The sequence below is a fragment of the Idiotropiscis lumnitzeri genome, chromosome 15 (assembly GCF_059441095.1).
Source record: "Idiotropiscis lumnitzeri isolate Australia: NSW breed Sydney's pygmy pipehorse chromosome 15, RoL_Ilum_1.0, whole genome shotgun sequence".
In the NCBI taxonomy this organism is placed as follows: domain Eukaryota; kingdom Metazoa; phylum Chordata; class Actinopteri; order Syngnathiformes; family Syngnathidae; genus Idiotropiscis; species Idiotropiscis lumnitzeri.
In genome coordinates this window covers 6703367-6722497 of record NC_142405.1, presented here as the reverse complement: position 1 = coordinate 6722497, position 19131 = coordinate 6703367, and the positions used below count along the sequence as shown (strand labels likewise).

General features: G+C 39.9%; 3 protein-coding genes across 3 annotated transcripts; 2 read left to right on the top strand and 1 right to left on the bottom strand.

Moving 5' to 3' along the window:
- The first annotated feature begins 1079 nt into the window (after positions 1–1079).
- On the top strand, positions 1080–3427 carry cabp5b (calcium binding protein 5b). The gene is made up of 6 exons (XM_088316528.1): positions 1080–1264; positions 2051–2078; positions 2189–2332; positions 2723–2832; positions 2903–3050; positions 3155–3427. Exons 1-6 carry the CDS (start codon positions 1214–1216, stop codon positions 3181–3183), a joined length of 510 nt encoding a protein of 169 aa, XP_088172654.1. The 5' UTR covers positions 1080–1213; the 3' UTR covers positions 3184–3427.
- On the bottom strand, positions 3226–9294 carry asphd1 (aspartate beta-hydroxylase domain containing 1). The gene is made up of 6 exons (XM_088316527.1): positions 8900–9294; positions 6672–7129; positions 6397–6600; positions 5643–5850; positions 4993–5106; positions 3226–4888 (listed from the first exon to the last, which is right to left on the bottom strand). Exons 2-6 carry the CDS (start codon positions 7104–7106, stop codon positions 4779–4781), a joined length of 1071 nt encoding a protein of 356 aa, XP_088172653.1. The 5' UTR covers positions 7107–7129; positions 8900–9294; the 3' UTR covers positions 3226–4778.
- Positions 8991–19027, top strand: sez6l2 (seizure related 6 homolog (mouse)-like 2). Its single transcript, XM_088316526.1, has 19 exons — positions 8991–9211; positions 9865–9943; positions 10064–10192; positions 10281–10499; positions 12464–12600; positions 13037–13229; positions 13306–13491; positions 13592–13775; positions 14456–14619; positions 14839–15033; positions 15210–15348; positions 15507–15703; positions 15795–15989; positions 16474–16668; positions 16741–16932; positions 17225–17263; positions 17416–17533; positions 17627–17738; positions 17832–19027. Exons 2-19 carry the CDS (start codon positions 9886–9888, stop codon positions 17859–17861), a joined length of 2682 nt encoding a protein of 893 aa, XP_088172652.1. The 5' UTR covers positions 8991–9211; positions 9865–9885; the 3' UTR covers positions 17862–19027.
- Positions 19028–19131: the final 104 nt, after the last annotated feature.

The window sequence follows — 19131 nt, the reverse complement described above, 5'->3', positions numbered from 1 at the left end:
GTTTGCCAACATTTTATCCCTTTTATCAAGTGTTCTTTTGTTACACGAGCACACAGAGTATTTCGGGCGAAAGATCTTTTTTGTACTGGTTCCTGTTTCACATGAGCAGGTGGCGTCCCAGAGGTGCAGCCAACAAGATATGTTTGGAAACTGAGAAAGTTTAACGGAGCTGAACTGAAATTTTTTTCTGGCATAACAACTGCTTTGCATGTGTCTTATGACAAAAATCATGAATGTATTTGACTGTATTTTATTAATACATCATCATTTCTAAATAAAAGTATTTCCTCTAGCCAGTGTCCAGAATTCCATCTTATATGAGACTAATGAATAATAATAATAATGACAATAATAATGAATATAATAATGAATAAATCCCACTCTATTTTATAAATCAATTTTAAGTACAGTCGATTAGATGAATTAAAAAATTTAATGTGTTCTGTAATTTATGTCCAAGTGGTTTCCTATATTGTATGCACACTCTATATGACTGGGATCAAATGTTGTTATGTAAAAAGATATACAAGTGATTTCAGGACTTAGCTGTCTGATGAAGAATCTGACTCTAAATCCCGCATGTAAAAAAAACAGCTAAATTCAATCGAGGCCGATTTACATCTTATGTATTAAATGTCGAAGTAAAACATGCGTACTTTTGCAAAGAATGTGTGATTAGGAAAATTTACGCTGCAATCGTCAATGGCAATTTCTGAGCAATTAAAAGAAATGAGCAATATATATATATATATATAAAATATATAACAAAAATACAAAATAAATTAAATACAAAATGATCACCTTTTTGACATATATGCAGCATATTGATAGAAATGACAATGTTGTATAACATATTTTTTTTTATTCAATAAATGTTCTCCAATCTAAAAAGTGCTGTAAACGATGAAAAACATACTCGCAATTTTTACATTCGATCAACCGAATGAATCATGCATTTTCAGTGGAATCGTGTTCTTTGGGAAAAAAAAACATCCACAAGTGAACATGCGCTGTATATGTAATTGTGCATCATTAAAATTTCTATTCCAGACCAAAGCTGCAGAGATAATCCATGATGGACTTCATCCCTCCTCTCACTTGTGATGACATTTTACACTCATGTACGGACACCAGCACTCTCCATAAAGACGGCATACATGCGTACATTCGTCCGTGCGATCTACATTTCTACTTCTTAACAAAAGCAGACGGCATGAGCCTGAAACAAGCCTGCATTTTCCTCAGAGGGGGGAAAAAGAGACAAGTAAGTCATGCAGATTTAACCAGCGCTTTTCCTTTTTCCTCCTTAAATTGTGGTTCGCAGACCAAAGAGGATGAGAAATATTCCAAAAAGTAAAATATCAATTTATTTTATGAAGTTATTATTTTCATCCTGTTGTGATGTGCTGGAATAATATTGGGGATGTTTACAACCCGAGTAATAAAGATTATTTCATGTAGATTTTTTATTTATTAAAATTCTGAATTTTTATGAGTTACAATCAAGGTTTTTTCTCTTTCTTGGAAATTTCAAAGCAGTAGAAAGTTGATAGATTTTATAATACAGATAATATAATCATGAGAAAATGTGCAAAAATATTGATAAAATGAAACAAATGTAATGCGAGTCCGTTACGGATTTGGGCTGATTCAAATGAAAAATAAAGCAAAATAAATATTATTTATTAATTAACCTATTTTGATTCTCTATATTACGACGCTCCGTAAATTTCTCCTGCAAATTCAGAAGCTATTGTAGACAACATAGGATAAAACACTACACTAGATATTGTTTTATGTTTAGAATTTCATCACAAATGCAATCATTTGGGCTGACATGATAAATTATAAATAGTGACTTCATAAAAATGTGAAATAGATTGTCACTTTTTTTTATTGTATATTTAAAGTCGATTTTTACAATAATATTCCATTTTCTCCCCTTTCTTCCCACTTTTAATTTAATTCAATTTCAGTTCATTTAATATAATGATTATTTGACCACCCATATAACATTAAAATGTTTGTGTCCATCCTTATTATTTTGCAGAGAGCTCTCACTCAAGATGAGGTAGAAGGTAATTCATTGCTTTGAACACCCCCCCCCTCCCCCATGTGGACATTTTGGATCAGTGGTCAACGTTGAACTCTCTCTCTCAATTTTTCTCTCTCTCTGCATGCTTTCTAGAGTTGCGCGTGGCTTTTGTGGAGTTTGACAAAGACAAAGACGGCTTCATAACCTGCAAAGATTTAGGCAACCTGATGAGGACCATGGGTTACATGCCGACTGAAATGGAGCTGATAGAACTTAGCCAAAACATCAACATGAATTGTAAGGTTCATGTCAAATGAAAAAAAAATGCTTCTAATTGCAATTAAACCATGCTATTGCAAAGAAGTAGTAAAAACAAATTACGATTCTATACTTTGGATGCAGTGGGAAGTTGTAGTTTTTTTTTTTCTCATCTAATGTTTCTCATCTTGTTTGCATTTCCCCTGAAAGTCGCAATGAAAGTGTTGAATATGTTATTTTATTTGACGTTTTTTTTTCGTGTAATCCTATGCAATATACATATTAGGCCTGTCAAAGTGAAAGTGTTAACTTTCGAGATTTAAAAAAAAAAAAAAAAAACTCAGTTCTCTCAATACTTTCGCAAGCCACTGTAACTTATCCAGAAGCTGATGGTTTCTGCGTCCTTATTTATCGTATTTGTCAACACAGTGGGAGGAAGGGTGGACTTTGAGGACTTTGTGGAACTGATGACCCCCAAGCTCCTGGCTGAAACTGCAGGCATGATTGGCCTAAAAGAACTTAAAGAAGCGTTCAGAGAGGTGAGCTCGGGCCGGTTTCATGTTGGCGGAGACCGTTTGAATGTCTGAATAATTTCTCCATCTTTTCCAGTTTGATATTGACGGTGATGGTTCGATCACATCGGATGAGCTTAAGCTCGCTATGCAGAAATTGCTGGGCGAACAAGCCAGCAACAAGGAAATTGAAGCAGTGGTAAAAGAAGTTGACAACAACGGGGATGGGACTGTTGACTTTGAGGGTGAGGAACATGAACATGTCGATAATATACAAAGCGTTAACATTGATGGATAAGCAAAAAAATAAATAAATGTCTAATCAAAATTCTGCCTGATGTCTTTATAGAATTTGTGCAAATGATGTCGAAGAAGTGAAGTCAACAAAATACTGTGGATGCGTTTATTTCCTCTTTTCATTTTAAAAATGTACATCCTAGAATTGACTCACTGGGCCAGTGACAGCTGATTTTTGTTTTTTTTTACACACATCATGTATTGGAAAACAGGCATTTTGTTTCATTATTCTACATTATTGGATATGCGTCACAATATCCATGTAAATAGACAATCCAAAAATGTATGACATCATAATGAGACAAATAAAAGTCATCAAATAGTTTGTGAATTCTCCATTTTTGGGGGGCTTATATACAATTTTTGGGAGCACCTTCACACTCAAACCTCACAAAAGATCAATCAGATCAATCTCTAGTTGAATTCCACCACATGTGCCTCAAATTGACATCTTGATAATCAAAATCTAATAGTACAAAAATAAATAAAAAGTTGATACTTTTGTGTAATAATGGGACAACATACACAATAAATAGATTTTTTTCCCATTTTCTGATGATGGCAATGAAATGATTGTGATTTGTGATCATTCACCACATAATTCGATTATCAATTATGTCCCCTCATAACATAAAGAAATGTGAAATGTTGAACAAAGCTATCCATCATTAAACATACCAACAACATATAAAGTATCTCAGGAATAATCTGTCATTCTGGGCTAAATTAGATCTGGCCGTGTAATCCTCACACTGGGACCCCCCGCATGAACAGATGGCAGATAAGACAAAATAACCTCACTCGTTCTCAATGATGGCCTTTAAAATTGAACCAAAAAATGGGTTCCAAAAACATGAATAGCTTTTGTTATACACTTTAAATCATTTGCTGATTGTGATTGATAGATGATGTGTTAGTGTGGATAATTAGCTAGCGTACTGGAATAAAAGTGATTAACAAGAAAGATGCAACAGGAAACGCAGGTGGTAATTTAAATACATTTGCAGTTTCCTGCGGTACTTTTTCAAGCCAAAAATCGATGCAAATTAGTTTTGAATGGATAGTATGAACTTTGTTCTGTTCACACAACAAAATCTCAGTAGTATTCTTTAAAATTAAAATTAAAATTAAAATTAAAATTAAAATTAAAATTAAAATTAAAATTAAAATTAAAATTAAAATTAAAATTAAAATTAAAATTAAAATTAAAATTAAAATTAAAATTAAAATTAAAATTAATTACATTGTTGTATGTTCAATTGCAAACCAACAAAAAGCGGAATTAATATTTTATTTTCCTTTTTCATTTTTCACAGTATGTTGACTATGACAATACTATAACAATAAAGATGACATTCAAGTTTCACATGCAAACAATATTACGTAACTTGAGGGTTGACAGGAGAGAACAACTCCTCTGCTCCGTTGCTAAATAAGGCCTTGTTGTATCTCCAAGTGATGCTTATTGTTTATGGCAGCCATCTATAATAAGATTTTCATGCGCACGCCGCGAATGCATCAGGGGGTCAAAAGTGCAGAAAATGGCCAACGTGATTTTCAAGGCTAATGCACACAGTGATCCACTGACTAGGCCACACAACTCAAGTCACCCCCTCGCAAGTTGCATAACTGGCCGAGAGTTCAAAGGTCAGGGTGGAGTCAAAGCGCTAAACTGCTCAGAGATCAGGACTGAACATGAAGTCCAACGCTTGTCTCTCCGCTGCGGCCACGTTGGGATGCCAGACGTCCACGCTGAGAATAACTCGAGGTCCAGCATCTGGGGGCCCTTTGGAAGAAAATAAAACGTTTGAAAACACACTTGAAGTTTATTAGAAGGTCACCGGATACGATTGAGAATTTGTCATTTGTAGATTTGTGTGATTTACCAACCTTTGTGTGACACGGTGTGAAGGAATGAGTCATCAATCAGCAGGCAGTGTCCCTCGGACCAACACTGAGGCTCCCCTCCCACCACAAGCTCACAAAGAGGGGGAGTTTGCAGACCTGCAAGAGTCATTGGCTCCAAAATCCTTACGTCTTTATTTTAAAGCCAACAAGGCCATTTAAGGGAAGAGGATTATAAACCGGCCGGGTGACGGCCGAAAATGGGCTAAGTAGAAATGAACCGAAACAATCATCTGCATCACTTAGCAACAGTTGTGGTAATTCAGTAGTTTTGTATTTGCGGAATAGTCTGATGAGCACACACGGCATGGAACTAAAATGTGATTTGAAAAAGCAAGTCAGTGCTTCTTCATGCAGTGTTTGATTATTTAACCAGTTTTAGACGTGTACTTAACCAGCGGCGGGCGGTCAAGGCCTTCAAGGCCTTCTTTGCTGGCCTAACATAATCAAGAAATCATGATCATATTCTTCACATTGATGTCATATTATATTCTAGTGTTGAATTTTTAGGTTAGAATTTTTATCCAATCAGAATTCAGCTAGCTTGTGTTGCCAGGCAGATTTGATAATACCAGTGGCACGCACTATTCGTCCGAGGCCTTCAGACGAACTTAAGTGGATTTTTATAGACTGACCCAGGTGACACCGCAGCCGCGTATTCGTTGGTCCATATGAGCTCCCCAGTGCAGAACCGGGCCCCAGCAACCAGAATCCAGCCGATCCCAAGGAGTTGCTGCTGATGAATGTGCGGAGAGACAACAGTGTCCGATATGTGCAGGGACACGAGCGACAGTTGGCTGGCACATACACGCCTGCGCTGTACAGTGGAAACATTGCCTGACCCTGAAAGAAAAAAAAAATGTGCATTGTCTTTAGACTGTAGTGAGGAAAATGTACACAAATGTACAAGCAGTACCAAAATGTTGCGTTACAACGATTTTGTAGTTCAGTCGGGTCCGACCTTTTTTTTTCCACCGCGGAACGGTTGATACAACTCCATAAGTTTCGCTTACTGGAAGCTGGCTGCAAGTTTTTTTTTTTTTCATCTTTCCAGCTCGTCTCGGTCCAGGCAAAGTGGCCAGTGGCCCAGTATTGGCCCGCGGACCGGTGGTTGGGGACCACTAGTGTAGTCCACACACACACACACGGTCCAGTTCACTTTGTGCTCATTTCACGGGACAAAAAGTTCCCCAGTCAAAAAAATATATGCATGAAGTCACTTCAGGAATTTAGAATGAGGGGGGAAACAAGCGGATCGAAACGAACCAGAGTTCTTTTTAAAATGGACCAAGACCTCTTTAAGCATGTCTTTTTTTTTTTTCAAATGATAGCACTTGACAAACAAATAGCCTTCCGTATTAAAATTGACATTTCATTCTAATTTTGTACCTTTGGTCCCATGGTCCAACCCAATTTGGAGTCAATGCCTCTCCGGTAAACCGCCTGGAACTCGGCCAGGATCGCAGAGTAGTTGGCTTCCAAGACTTCAATGTCATGCCGATGGGCATCACGTGGAAAAAAGGGGACACTTGGGACATCTGGCAGGAAGAAGAGATGTGGCTTCTGTATCGCTGAGTGGTTGTCTAATTTGATCTAAAAAGACGACAAGGAGAGAATCTGCAATTTGATTGATAAAATATCGACACAAATGACGTGGTGCGTACCTGCTCGCGAAGGCCTTTATGAATGCGACCCATTCCCACCCAGCTGTAGCGTTTGGCGTATTCTTGCAGGGCTGAGTACAGTTTCTTGACCTGTGCTGAAGCCTGTGCTGGGAACAAGGCATGACTCAGCACAGGTGCGAGGTAGCCTCGCCCCAGCTCGTCGTCGTCTTCCGCTTCGATGCTTAAAAACGGGTTCTTTTGATCTCTCCTGTAAAGCTTGGACTGGGTTTTAAACTTTGTTCCGCCAAGAGGCATCGCGGCCCTTCTTGGGTCCATTTCCCCCCCGTGAGCGTGAACACCCATTGGGAGGTCGGAACCTATTCGATAGCAGTGCCACAGGAACAAGAGAAGAAGCGTCCACAGAAGGCCACTCAGTGATTGGACGCCGAGCTCAAGATAAAGAGGCGAGGGCAGCATGTCCAAGGACCATTGCATCTTTACGATTGGGCAGGGAAATACTGAAATAGAAACAGATTAAGAGATTAAGCGATGCATTATTATGAGGGAAGACCGACTGAGCAAATATGGCCCAACAACATTTATTTAAAAAAAAAAAAAAATCATAATTCATGTATTGACGAAATGAAGACATAAATTGTCCGTTGTAAAAAGATCACGTTAAGCGTACGATGCCGTGTTTGCCAACAAGAAAAGCCGGAACGCGCCATTGGACTGTCCCGCTTTTAGAGAGCCTCATTCACTTATTTTCTTTATTTAATCCCCTTCTGGCTCACGGAGTGCTGAGGCCAAGCCCCGGCATGAAGCATCCTTCATCCATGCTCGGTCACTGCGGCGCCACCGAGCACTGACTAACACTGACCTGTTGTTCTAGTTGCTCGTGCAGGGTTTATGACTTCATCGAAGTGGCGATGCCTTCAATTTGTTGCGGCCGGATTAAAGTCAATATGAAGGATCTTACCCTATCTGAGGATTAGTGCACATATTTTCCATTCCATAAAAAAAAATTTGGGAATCTTCACCCATGATTAGGCTAGTCTATAAAAAACGGCATGTATTCCCAATCTGTCTATGTCAGCATTTCTTTTACAACAATTTCGCGTGAGGAAAGGATCCCATGCCTTTTAATTATGGCGACAAAGGTTGACATGCAAAACGATGAGTGTGTAAGAGTGTTGTGTAAATGCATTCTGTTGTACTTGAAATTTTCGCATTGCAGCAATTTTGAAGAGTTAGCAGATCACCATGCCAATAAGTTGAAGCCAAAGTGATTAAATGATGCCTTTGAGCTGCATCGAGTATTATGTAATATTTGCTACAGCTGTCGGTGAACCTACAAAGGGGAAGCGGTATAGAAAATGGATGGATGGATGCTACAGCTGTACAGAGCACTCTATCCCAGTTTGACGCTCTGACTCCTGTTGCTGTTTAGCCCAAGGACTCTGAAGCACGTAAATTGATCACTCATGTTCCCCCTCTTGAATTTTTTTGTTTCCCATATTAGAGAGTTTTTCACATCCTGTCTGAACCTACAACGATGACTGTGTGTTCCTGCACCTGCCTGGAACAAAATGATTCATCTCAGTTGCAACCGGTGGTGAGGGTCAGTAAGTCCTTCTCTGCTGGCCTAAACACGTGAGAATCTTTGATCTACATTTACAAGTTAAATTTCATAATTTTTTTTATATGCATTGAAATGATTTTATTACCTGTCAACTAATACTACAAAATGACTACAAAAAGACAAATTTTTAACCATTGCATCTGTATATGTGTTACTTGCGAGCAGATGAATTAACAGCTGTTAGAAAACCGCAGTTGTTTGTTTACATTCAAACTTCTACTTATAAGCGCGGGGTGTGTTTTCGGAAGTAACAATTACTTTCAAAGTTCACGTTAAATTGGAATCAGCCATGGGTGTTGTGACCTTGGCGGACTTTTTGGGTGCCCCCAAGCGTTTTTTTTAGGGGGGTGGTCCCTGTGATGGCCTATAAATAACATGCAGTACCCATAAATGGGTATAAGAACGTATGCACCCAGTTTGGGAAGTCACTCGTGTCCCACAAATAACGTGTTTGCTCGATTATCTTGCGGTTCAAATATCGTTTTTGAGCTCCGCCGGTTCACATTTAACAACCGCAAATCTTTGACAGCGCAAACATCCGCCCGCATCACATCAAAGATGCGCGTTTGGCACTTGCAGACCTGCTACTAATCACACAAGGTACACATTTTAGCCTCGGCGTTGCGCATCGCGTGACTCTCATTACCTTGATAGACCGTGGCGAGATGTGTCACAAGCACGCACGCACGCACGCACGCACGCACGCACACGCCTCTGCACCGTGCTCGCTCGATCGTTCCTCCCGGACTGGATGTTTTTTGCCGCGCGCCTCCCCGCGGTTCCAGCACACGGCCACTAGAGCGCGCCTGGCGTCTCCACACAGATACCTCACGATCCGAGCCGAATGCGTCAAGCCCTCAGTTTGCAGCCATAGGGGGGGGACCTCAGCACCTTGTTGACGGGGGCCTACCGCAACAGGATACTGTCTAATAAAGCCATCGTAGGAGGCGAGATCAAGGTATGTAAAAGCGCATGTTTCACCACCCTCCTTCTCCCTCCTCCTCTCACAATCAGCGGCGAGTAAAGCCCCGAAATGGTCCTCGACAAAAAAAAAAAAGGGGGGCCGAGGAGGTGCGAAGGATGCTGCCTTGCAGAGCACACATCATTTTGTGACATGCAAGGCTGGTATCACCGAGGAAACGCCTCGATGTGCTTTTTTTTTAAAATTATTATTATTCATTGCAATCACAAAATGATGGCAGCAAAATCCGTGTTGCTGTTGAAGGAGGACGGTCATTATGTGTATTTTGAAAAACGCATTTTTCGGATACGCGTTTGCAGGTTTGGGGGAGGGAACGCAGGTGCAAAGCATGGGTATTTTTCTTGCAACAGATGCATTTTGTGTTTTGCCCCCCCGCACTTGTAACTGGTATTTCGTTGATTTGACGCGATTAACGTGAATTATTTTGTTAATGAATACGGGTTTTCATAGCAATGCTTCCCAAATTTTGATCGACATGGCCCGTGAAATGTAAACTTAGAACGTGCAATGTTGCTACTTTTTTTAATGTTCAATTCGTGTTTCACATTGCACACACACATTACGAACAGGGATAGCTAACATGTGCAATGTAATTTACCATATTATAAAATGTTGTTTTTTTTTTCCAGATCCCCATTTCATCTTAAACCATGGGGTTCACCTACGTTGCTGTGATCCTCTCCGCCACCATGATGCATCAAATTTCGGGTAACAGATGTGCTTCTGAAAACTGTTCTGATTCTTGATGTGTTCATAGTGTACATATTCATACAATATTATGATCTTCCATGTTTTGTTCCCTAAAAAACATTTTTGATTGTCATGCAGGCATGAGCTTCATGAATCCCAAAACTGATACACCACCAACATCACCCCCAGACTCTTACCCTCTGGGCGACCTGATCCACGCAGCCCAACAGAGTAAGGAATACCTCGGTCAGACTTCTGCCACCACAGGTACCGAAACCGTCATTAATAGCCATCGTCGTGTTCTTCAAGCAGTTCACCCACACGCGAGGTTAAAATATCTTGAATTAAAACTCAGCAGGCACAACCACCAATCCGACACAGGCGGTGCCTGGTGTCAAGCAGAGCGATTCGACCGCCACGGTCATTTCCCCCGGACTGCTCACCACGGCGCTGGGCTCTTCCTCGGCAGGCGGCCACGCAGGATTGAGGAACCGCATGTCGTTTGTTCCCATTGAAGAGGAGACAACCACTACTCTAATCACCACGACCACTATAACCACAATGCACATGCCAGGTACGTGCACGTTGTCACAGGGGAGTCTCTTGGATGATTGGTAATGCGTTCCTCTCGGGAATTCACAATGGCGGTGTATTCAGTATAACCACTTAGATCAGGCGTGGGAAAACTACGGCCCGGGGGCCACATGCGGCCCGTTAAACATTTTGGTCCGGCGTGCCGAACTTGAAAAAAAATTAAATGAATAAGCCTTGTTGATGTTTTATTTTCTAAATACTGTGGTTTTTCAAAGACATATATAATGCTTTTGTTCACTTTCACTTAAAATTAAATTTTAATTTTTTTTTCCTGGATGAGGTGAGGTTACCAAAACACTTAATCGATCTGCTCCCCCTCTGTCAAATTTTAGGACCCATTGTGGCCCGCCAATCAAAAAGTTTGCACACCCCTGACTTAGATAAACCACATATCAAGAAAATGACAGAATTCTCAATTTGTCTGCCATCAAAGACCCTAAACGTTCTACTAGCGATTTAAATTAAATTAATTTATTAACATGCTAGAAAAGACTGCTATCAACAGATTTGTTATTGTTGTTTTTCCTAATCTATTTTCTGTGGAATTAGTCTTTATCAAATATAAAATGCACATTTGACTGTTTTTTTACACGTTCCAGTGATGGGAATTGGTAAGAATTTACCAATCCCAATTCCATTATCGACACTGCGTATTGATCTGATTCGTGATTGAGTCTCATATCGATTCTCAGTGAGTTATGGAATTAAATGATACAAAAGTTTTGTGGGGTTTTTTTTGTTTTTGTTTTTTTATCTCTTTAATGTCTTCAAGTTTTGGCAGCCAGCATATTAGGAGTATGCGCTCAAAATCGTAATGTAATGCATCCTTTTGGGAAAAAAAAACAAAAAAACAGAGGCAGCTCACTTCTCATTTTAAATGTTACATAATGAGTCTTGAATTTTTTATTTTTTTTGCTGCCATCCCTACGAATATGTTATGTAACGTGTTCATTTGCAAATTTTAAAATTCCCTCGGTCATGTCATTCATTCAAAATTGAGATATGAGCACGTTGTTCTCTTTCAATAATTAACCAAGTAAGAAACGATGCGCTTCGGATTTTACATATGCAGTGTTACATGGCCTTTGTACTTTTTCAGGCGTCTTTTAGCATTGAGAAAACACATAACTAATTCAAGAGAGGGCCGGCGAGAAGGAATAAGGTTGCACTGGTGATGAAGATGATGAGGCGACTTTCATATCACTTCTGCAAAAACCACATGAAGAAAGTCTAAAAGGAGTGTGATGTGCCCCAAATGAATGTCTGACCCAGATGCCTGTTAAGTCAGCACTGAGGCGTTCAGATTGTCCGTGTGGAAGAAATGTTCTTGTGGCCATTTGTAACCACTTAACTCATTCACTACCAGCCGAGTAAAAAAAAAATTTTTTAAAATGGAATCTTTGACGTCTTTAGCCGTCAATGGCAATGAATGAGTTCATATGAAAACTCCAAAAGAACAATCTGTAAATGCCCCACTGGAGCACACATATATAATTGAATATGTAAAAAATATTGATCACAGCCGAACTGAAGGACGCTGGCGAGGTGAAACCAGATCATGCGAATATGTTGTACGCCAAGGATGATAAACCGTATGCATTTTTGTAACTTAGCACAAATAGTCCTGTGGAGGTATGCCCTGTTCACGTCATGTGCTGCAGTTTGACAATAAAATGCAAAATGGATGTGCCTTCACTTTTATTGAAATGCTTCGGATTGACAATAGATCACCGTGGAAACAATCTTCCTTGTGGTTTGCTCTAATCCGGGGTTGGCGGAAAAATGGACATATTTTTATTACCCAAGTGGCATTAAAATTCCAAGATCAATACGCACGATTTCACTGCAATGTTGCTCAAGTTTTTTCATCCACAATAATTCTTTATCTTTCAAATTATGTCCATACTTTGAATTACCTCTCATTTTTTTTTCTCATTTTTACAGTTCAGTGCAATGCATCTCTGTCCGCAATGGAGGATGTTGTCGAGTCACCAGATTCTGCAACATCATCATCATCGGTTTCCCCGCTGGAATGCACTTACAGCATTACGGTGTATGCAGGATATGGTGTAGAAATTCAGGTGAAGCGTACATAAAAATTGGTGCATAATCGGTAGCATTCTTTGAACTCTTTGTTGATGTATTACATCTCTTTAACTAAAAAAAAAATAAATAAATAAAAATGATCTTTGACGTCTTTAGCCGTCAATGGCAGTAAATGAGTTAATATTGTTTTGTGCTGTAAATATATATACATATTTATTTATTTATTTATTTATTTATTTGTTTGTTTGTTTATTTATTTATTTAATATTTTTTTATTTTATTTTATTTATTTTTTTAACATCACAATGGGATTTTTACAACCAGTTAAAAAAATTTGGATTAATCACCTGAGTTAACGCTTTAATTTGGACAGCCCTAATTTAGATGCAATACAATACAATACCATTTTTATCGCGCATTTCACAACAGATGGAGCTGTAACAAAGTGCTTGTTATTACTCCAACTGCCAGGTGAGGAAGGTGAATCTATCCAAGGAGGAGTCCCTCACCATTATGGGGCACGGCGATTCGACACCGAAGCTGTTAGCCAATGAGACCCTGATGAGGGAGGGACAGGTGATTCGCAGTACAACAAATCAGGTGCACATCCACTACCGCAGTGGTCAGTCTAACAACCACGGCAAGTTCGTCCTGCACTATCAAGGTAAATGAAACCAGCCGCCTCTATGTTTTGATCGTGTCAAAATCAAAGTCCACAATAGCACCGTCTTGTCTCGCAGCTTTTATGCTGTCCTGCACCTTCCCTCACTCCCCCGAAAGCGGTGGGGTGACCGTGACCGACATCCATCCGGGCGGTCAAGCTCACTTCCATTGCGATCCAGGTTTCCAGGTCCGTGGGCATGAGGTGGCGACTTGCGTCAACACAACACGACCCCACTGGAGCACAAGCGAACCTCAGTGTGTTGGTCAGTGAGCTCATTTTTCCAATCCACTGATGTGAAAGAACACCGACAAGTGAACGGGGTGCATTCTTAAAGCGATATGCGGGATATGATGTTTCCTCAGCTGTGTCTTGCGGGGGATGGATTCGTAATGCAACAGTGGGCCGGATTCTGTCGCCACCCCCGCCGTCTGTTGCCAACCACAGTAACGGAAACAACCTGAGCTGCCACTGGTTGCTTGAGGCCAAAGAGGGCCACAGACTCCATCTGCATTTTGAGAGGATTGCACTGGATGAAGATGACGATAAGTATGTTATTTGGTTTAACAGTTTCACAAAATGCTGTTTATTTTTGTGTTTTAATTATCTGGGTTTTTTTTTTTTTTTTTTTTTTAAGGTTTTAAGGATTCAAGCCAAGTCAATACTGATCTGAGCTAATAACATGTATTCACTAATTTTCTTTTTTTTTTTGCATTAGGCATCATTAACATTATTTAAGTTCCATGTTTTTTTCTTTTTTTCATGTTTGTTTTCTGCCATTTAATAATTCAGAGGAAATCTTCTGTCTCTGATTGGTTGTTTTTTCCTCGGCTTCTATGTCAAGTCAAATAGAGACTTGAGATGGTGTTTTTTTTTTTTTTTAATTATTGACAAAATTGATAATGTACTACTGTCAAATTATAGTAACAGGTTTAACAAATATGACTCCATTTTTTTGGAGGGGAAAATTGCCACTCCCCCTTTAATGTTTAAGTTGTGACATTTAAAGCACAACAAAGAAAGTCACCGAACCCAAAAAGTTAGCTTGATTGAAAGTCTTAAAGACAAGGTGGACTCACATTTACACATTCTTAATCTTTATAAACCAATGAACTCAACTTTTGTCATAACAGTGTTATAATAACATGTTTTCTTCTTATATGCTCACCTGCTGACATCACGCTATGAATGTGTCTTGAAATGTATCGCCATGCATTTTCTCCTCTCAGGTTAATTGTGCGAAGTGGAAACAATTCGCTGTCACCACCTCTCTTCGACTCCGATATGGATGATGTTCCGGAGCATGGACTGCTGAGTGAGGGCACCTCTCTGTACTTGGAGCTCACGGCTGATTCGTCCTCAATCCCGCTACTCCTGGCACTGCGATATGAGGGTGAGCGTCAAGGCTCTGGATCTTGCAGTCATGTCAGAAATGTATTTATTTTGGAGCCAAAATTTAGAAAAATGTTCGTTCACCTCAATAATGCACGCCATCAAAATGGGAAATAAAACTGTATGAGGAGGCTCTGGTGATATATGACAAATTGAAAAGTGGGGTAATTGAGATAAGGAAAATCATCATCTTTCATGTTTTTCTCTTTTTTTTTTCTAGCGTTTGATGATGAGCACTGCTGGGAGCCGTACATGCCACATGGAAATTTCAGCAGCAGTGACATCACCTACCAGCTGGGCACCACTGTTACCTTCAGCTGCTCTCCAGGCTTCGTCATGGAGCAGGGGTCAGCCACCATTGAGTGTGTGGACCCCAGCAACCCACACTGGAATGACAGTGAGCCAATGTGCAAAGGTAATGTGACTCAAACTTTAACAAAGTTGCATGGGTGGCGTTTTCTTTCTTTTGGTATTTTTGTAGCTGCGGCCAGTTAGAAATCAGCGCGTGCGCCGTTGTGGGAGTAACCACAGAATTTGTCACCTAGACCACGTCTCTCACGTCAGTTTGTTATTTCTCTCTTGCTGAGTCAGCTCTGTGCGGAGGGGAGCTGACTGAGCCCTCAGGTACCATCCTGTCGCCCGATTGGCCTCAGAGCTACTCCAAGGGCCTGGATTGCTTATGGCAGATCCATGGCAATGAAGAGAAGCGTATTGAACTGGACATCCATATGTGAGTTTTGTTCATTGTTTTCTTCATTAAAGAGGGACTCGCTAACTGATTTTCATGCAAAGAGTAAATATTAAGCCCGTCTTGTATGAGTTATGCAATGTTTTAGTGAATATATTTGTATGTGTGTCCTGACGATAATTTCTTTTCTTTTTTTAAAGCTTAAATATTCGCCACACTGACGTGCTGACCATTTTTGATGGCCGCGATCTCATGTCCCACGCCATCGGCCAGTATCTGGGTTCCAAAGAGCGCTTCCAAGTTGTATCCGGGGGGTCAGAGGTCACGATTCAGTTTCAAAGTGATCCAGAAGATTCAAGTTTCATTCTAAGTCAGGGATTTCTGATTCATTATCGCGGTAAGATTAAAATTGTGTCGAATGTTGCAACCGAATGTTGATGACAGTACAATTAGGCGCATTATGTCTGCTTTTTTTGTGTGTCATACAGAGGTTGAGCCAAATGATACGTGTCCCACTCTCCCTCAAATCGAGTTTGGGTGGATCAGCTCGTCCCATTCCTCCCCAGTGAGAGGCAGCGTGCTGACCTATCAGTGCCAACCAGGCTATGACATCAACGGCTCTGACATCATCACCTGTCAGTGGGACCTCTCCTGGAGCAGCAGCCCACCCACCTGTGTCAAAGGTTAGCAGTTGAGGTGACATTGTAAAAATTTGCCAATGAATGCAAAGCACTATTTTTGTCTAAATGAAACTCCTCAACTAATTTCAACATGACAAATCAGCAAAGGCTTGCTTTTTTTCTAAATGAAGCTTCTCAATTAATTTAAACATAGTTCCTCCCTTCTCCTTCCGACGTAGCCAACGGCACCCCACGCTGACTTGTATGGTTTATTATTAAATATTTTCCTCGTTCATGTCCCATGATTATGTTGCCACTTATTACTTGATTTAAAAAAATGGCATGTAGAAAATCATGATCGTACCCCTCGGGAACTACTGATGGCTCCGCTGCCCCACAATACAAACAAAGGACAGCGAGAAAACCAGCAGAAGCATTTCTAGGCCTAAAAAAAAAAAATCATGAAAATTATGAAAATTGGTTTGTCCGTTTACATTCGGCAGTAAATTGAATCCTGTTTTCTAATTTCTTATATCGTCCCCTACAGTCCAGCAGTGTCCTGACCCGGGAGAGGTCGTAAACGGCGCACGCTCTGTGCGCCCTGAAGCCGGTTTTGCCGTCGGAACCGTTGTGCGTTTTTCCTGTAACCAGGGTTACCAGCTAGAGGGCCCAAACCAAATCTCCTGCCACGGACGAGACACTGGCACCCCCAAATGGAGTGACCACAGCCCAAAGTGTGTCTGTAAGTGTCATCGTCCAGCTCCGTTCACTGCAAACTCAGAATACATGACAATCCTCTCTCTGTTCTGTCCAGTAAAATATGACCCATGCCCGAATCCTGGCGTCCCAGACAACGGATATCAAACATTGTACAAGCACAGCTACCAGGCTGGAGAAACTCTGCGTTTCTTCTGTTATGAAGGCTACGAGCTCATCGGAGAAGTTATTATCAGCTGTGTGCCTGGACATCCGTCTCAGTGGAATAGCCCACCACCCTTTTGTAAAGGTGAAAATCTCCCTCGAATCGGTTTCTACAACTCATTCGTTCTTGACTGAATTTTTTTTTACTCATTTACTCCCATTGACGGCTAAAGACGTTAAAGATCCTTTTTTTTTTTTTCTTTTTTTTTTTACTCGGCTGGTAGTGAATGAGTTCAAATCATTAGTGCTGATTAGAGGTTTTGTTGTTACATTATAATTGTCTTCACTTTATTTTTTTTTAAGGCGGTACTTTCAGGACGTAAAAAATGTCATGAGGCGATGAATAATTTTGACATTTTGTGCTTTATTTCCCACAGTGGCCTATGAGGAGCTTCTGGATGATCACAAGTTAGAGGGTGGTTATATTTCTTCTCATCTATTTTCTATGACAGTTAATTTTTTCGGCTTGGTGTTTTAAAATTATATCAGAACGATGGATTAATTGATTTTAGTTCTAACGGAGACTAAATCCATTTCAATGCATTGAAGGATTTTCTTAACCTTGCAGTGTCACAATCATTCGAGCCCTCCCACCAGATCCTCAGTGAGAACATCGCCCTTGCGATAATTCTGCCCATCATCTTGGTCATCCTCCTGATTGGGGGAATTTACATGTACTATACAAAGTAAGTGCCGCTTGTTTGGACGAATACATCCATGCTAAAATACCATGTGATGAATTTACGGGATGAGCTGCCATTTTATTTTCTTCCTCCCAGCATCTGCAGACTAGAATGGAAGCCTCTTTTCTGGAAGTCGCTTTCTCACACACATTCTTATAGTCCCATTACAGTCGAGTCGGATTTCAACAACCCTCTGTATGAGGCGGGGGTGAGGGAACCTTCTATTCCTCTCATTTGTTTTGACAGTAATGCTAATATTGTTTATGTACGGATCATGACCGTCTACTCTTTTTGACCACAGGATACACGGGAGTATGAAGTTTCCATTTAAAGGCCAAGATACCTTGGTGAGATTTAAAAATGATTGTTTGGGAGGACGTCATGTTTATTACTATGAGACCATAAAATCCCCTTTCATTTTATTTATCTGTCTTTTAATTCTATGACCACCATGTATTTGTTTTCTTAATTACGGAAGTCCTATTTTGATTTGTCGTATCCGCCGTCGGTGGATTTGACCTCAGTCAATGTTGCATTTGGGACTTGTGCCTTACGAGGGTTAACAAATTCACTCCAGCAAAGTAAATAAAGGGCATGGGGACAGAAGAATTGTTTATTTGTTGAGTCAAATTATAGTGAGGCCAAAATCTTGAGAAACTGGCAATATAAGTGATGAGCAAATTTGACACTCATGTCCAAACAGAACGCACTTGAATTTTTTGTGCTTACTTTTGTGGCTTACGTCGCAGACGGAAACATGTGTTAATTCACCGTTTTCTCACTTACTCACTTTGTCTCTGTGTAAAATACACACAAACACAATGAATGTAAATATATGACTTGGTATTGGCTGAAGTTGATATATATATACAGTATATACGGTACCAGTACTAAATTAAATATATATACATATAAACCTCATATTTACACTTCTAAATGGTGATGGGAGGTTGTATATTTTCATTAAATAGATAATGAAAATTCTGTGCCAAAATATAATGTGAAATAATGTCCTTAAGTGTTTCATCTGTTGTCGAAGTAGTGTTTACAAAGGCAGTGTTTAGTTTCTATGCTTTGCTGTTTCTGAAAAAAAAAAAAAAAAAAAAAAAACAGCCAGTGTCTCATAACATGTTGTTCATGGGAAGTTGAGGACATGAATGTCATTATGCTTATGGCATGCACTGATTGTAAATTATATTGCTTACTGCTCAATCTCGCCATTATCATTATAGTTATTGACATATCAGATTTGATGTTGTATGCACTATGTTGATGAAAAATTACAACCCTGGCTGTTTGCTGTAATGCATTATGTATTTATTTAAAACGGATTGTTTGGCTCATTCCATGTGCCAAATGGAGCTGTTGAAGACTGTTGCGTGGTAGACGTAATTATTATCAGTAGCATTTCTTTGCTTCATATACGAGTACATTCTTTTGGAGGCAGTAATTTAATTGCTGAACTGGAAATAAAGTCTCTGTTGAATGGTGTAAAAATCGCTTGTGATGTCATCTTTACAAATAGTGATAAAATCCTATTCGTGTGGCTGTCTTGCTGTCAAAAGTTGAGTTCAACTCTCAACATGGACCTTTCCCACCAC

Excerpts from the sequence above, each read along its gene's own strand:
- cabp5b (XM_088316528.1), top strand. The coding sequence starts at position 1,214 with ATGAGCCTGAAACAAGCCTGCATTTTCCTCAGAGGGGGGAAAAAGAGA. Across the intron at positions 2,079-2,188 it reads CACTCAAGATGAGGTAGAAG|AGTTGCGCGTGGCTTTTGTG; the intron begins GTAATTCATTGC and ends CATGCTTTCTAG. Across the intron at positions 2,833-2,902 it reads TTAAAGAAGCGTTCAGAGAG|TTTGATATTGACGGTGATGG; the intron begins GTGAGCTCGGGC and ends CATCTTTTCCAG.
- asphd1 (XM_088316527.1), bottom strand. The coding sequence starts at position 7,106 with ATGCAATGGTCCTTGGACATGCTGCCCTCGCCTCTTTATCTTGAGCTC. Across the intron at positions 5,107-5,642 it reads GCGGCTGCGGTGTCACCTGG|GTCTGCAAACTCCCCCTCTT; the intron begins GTCAGTCTATAA and ends TGACTCTTGCAG. Across the intron at positions 4,889-4,992 it reads TCACACCGTGTCACACAAAG|GGCCCCCAGATGCTGGACCT; the intron begins GTTGGTAAATCA and ends TTTCTTCCAAAG.
- sez6l2 (XM_088316526.1), top strand. The coding sequence starts at position 9,886 with ATGGGGTTCACCTACGTTGCTGTGATCCTCTCCGCCACCATGATGCAT. Across the intron at positions 15,704-15,794 it reads ATTTCTGATTCATTATCGCG|AGGTTGAGCCAAATGATACG; the intron begins GTAAGATTAAAA and ends TGTGTCATACAG. Across the intron at positions 17,264-17,415 it reads GGATGATCACAAGTTAGAGG|TGTCACAATCATTCGAGCCC; the intron begins GTGGTTATATTT and ends TTAACCTTGCAG.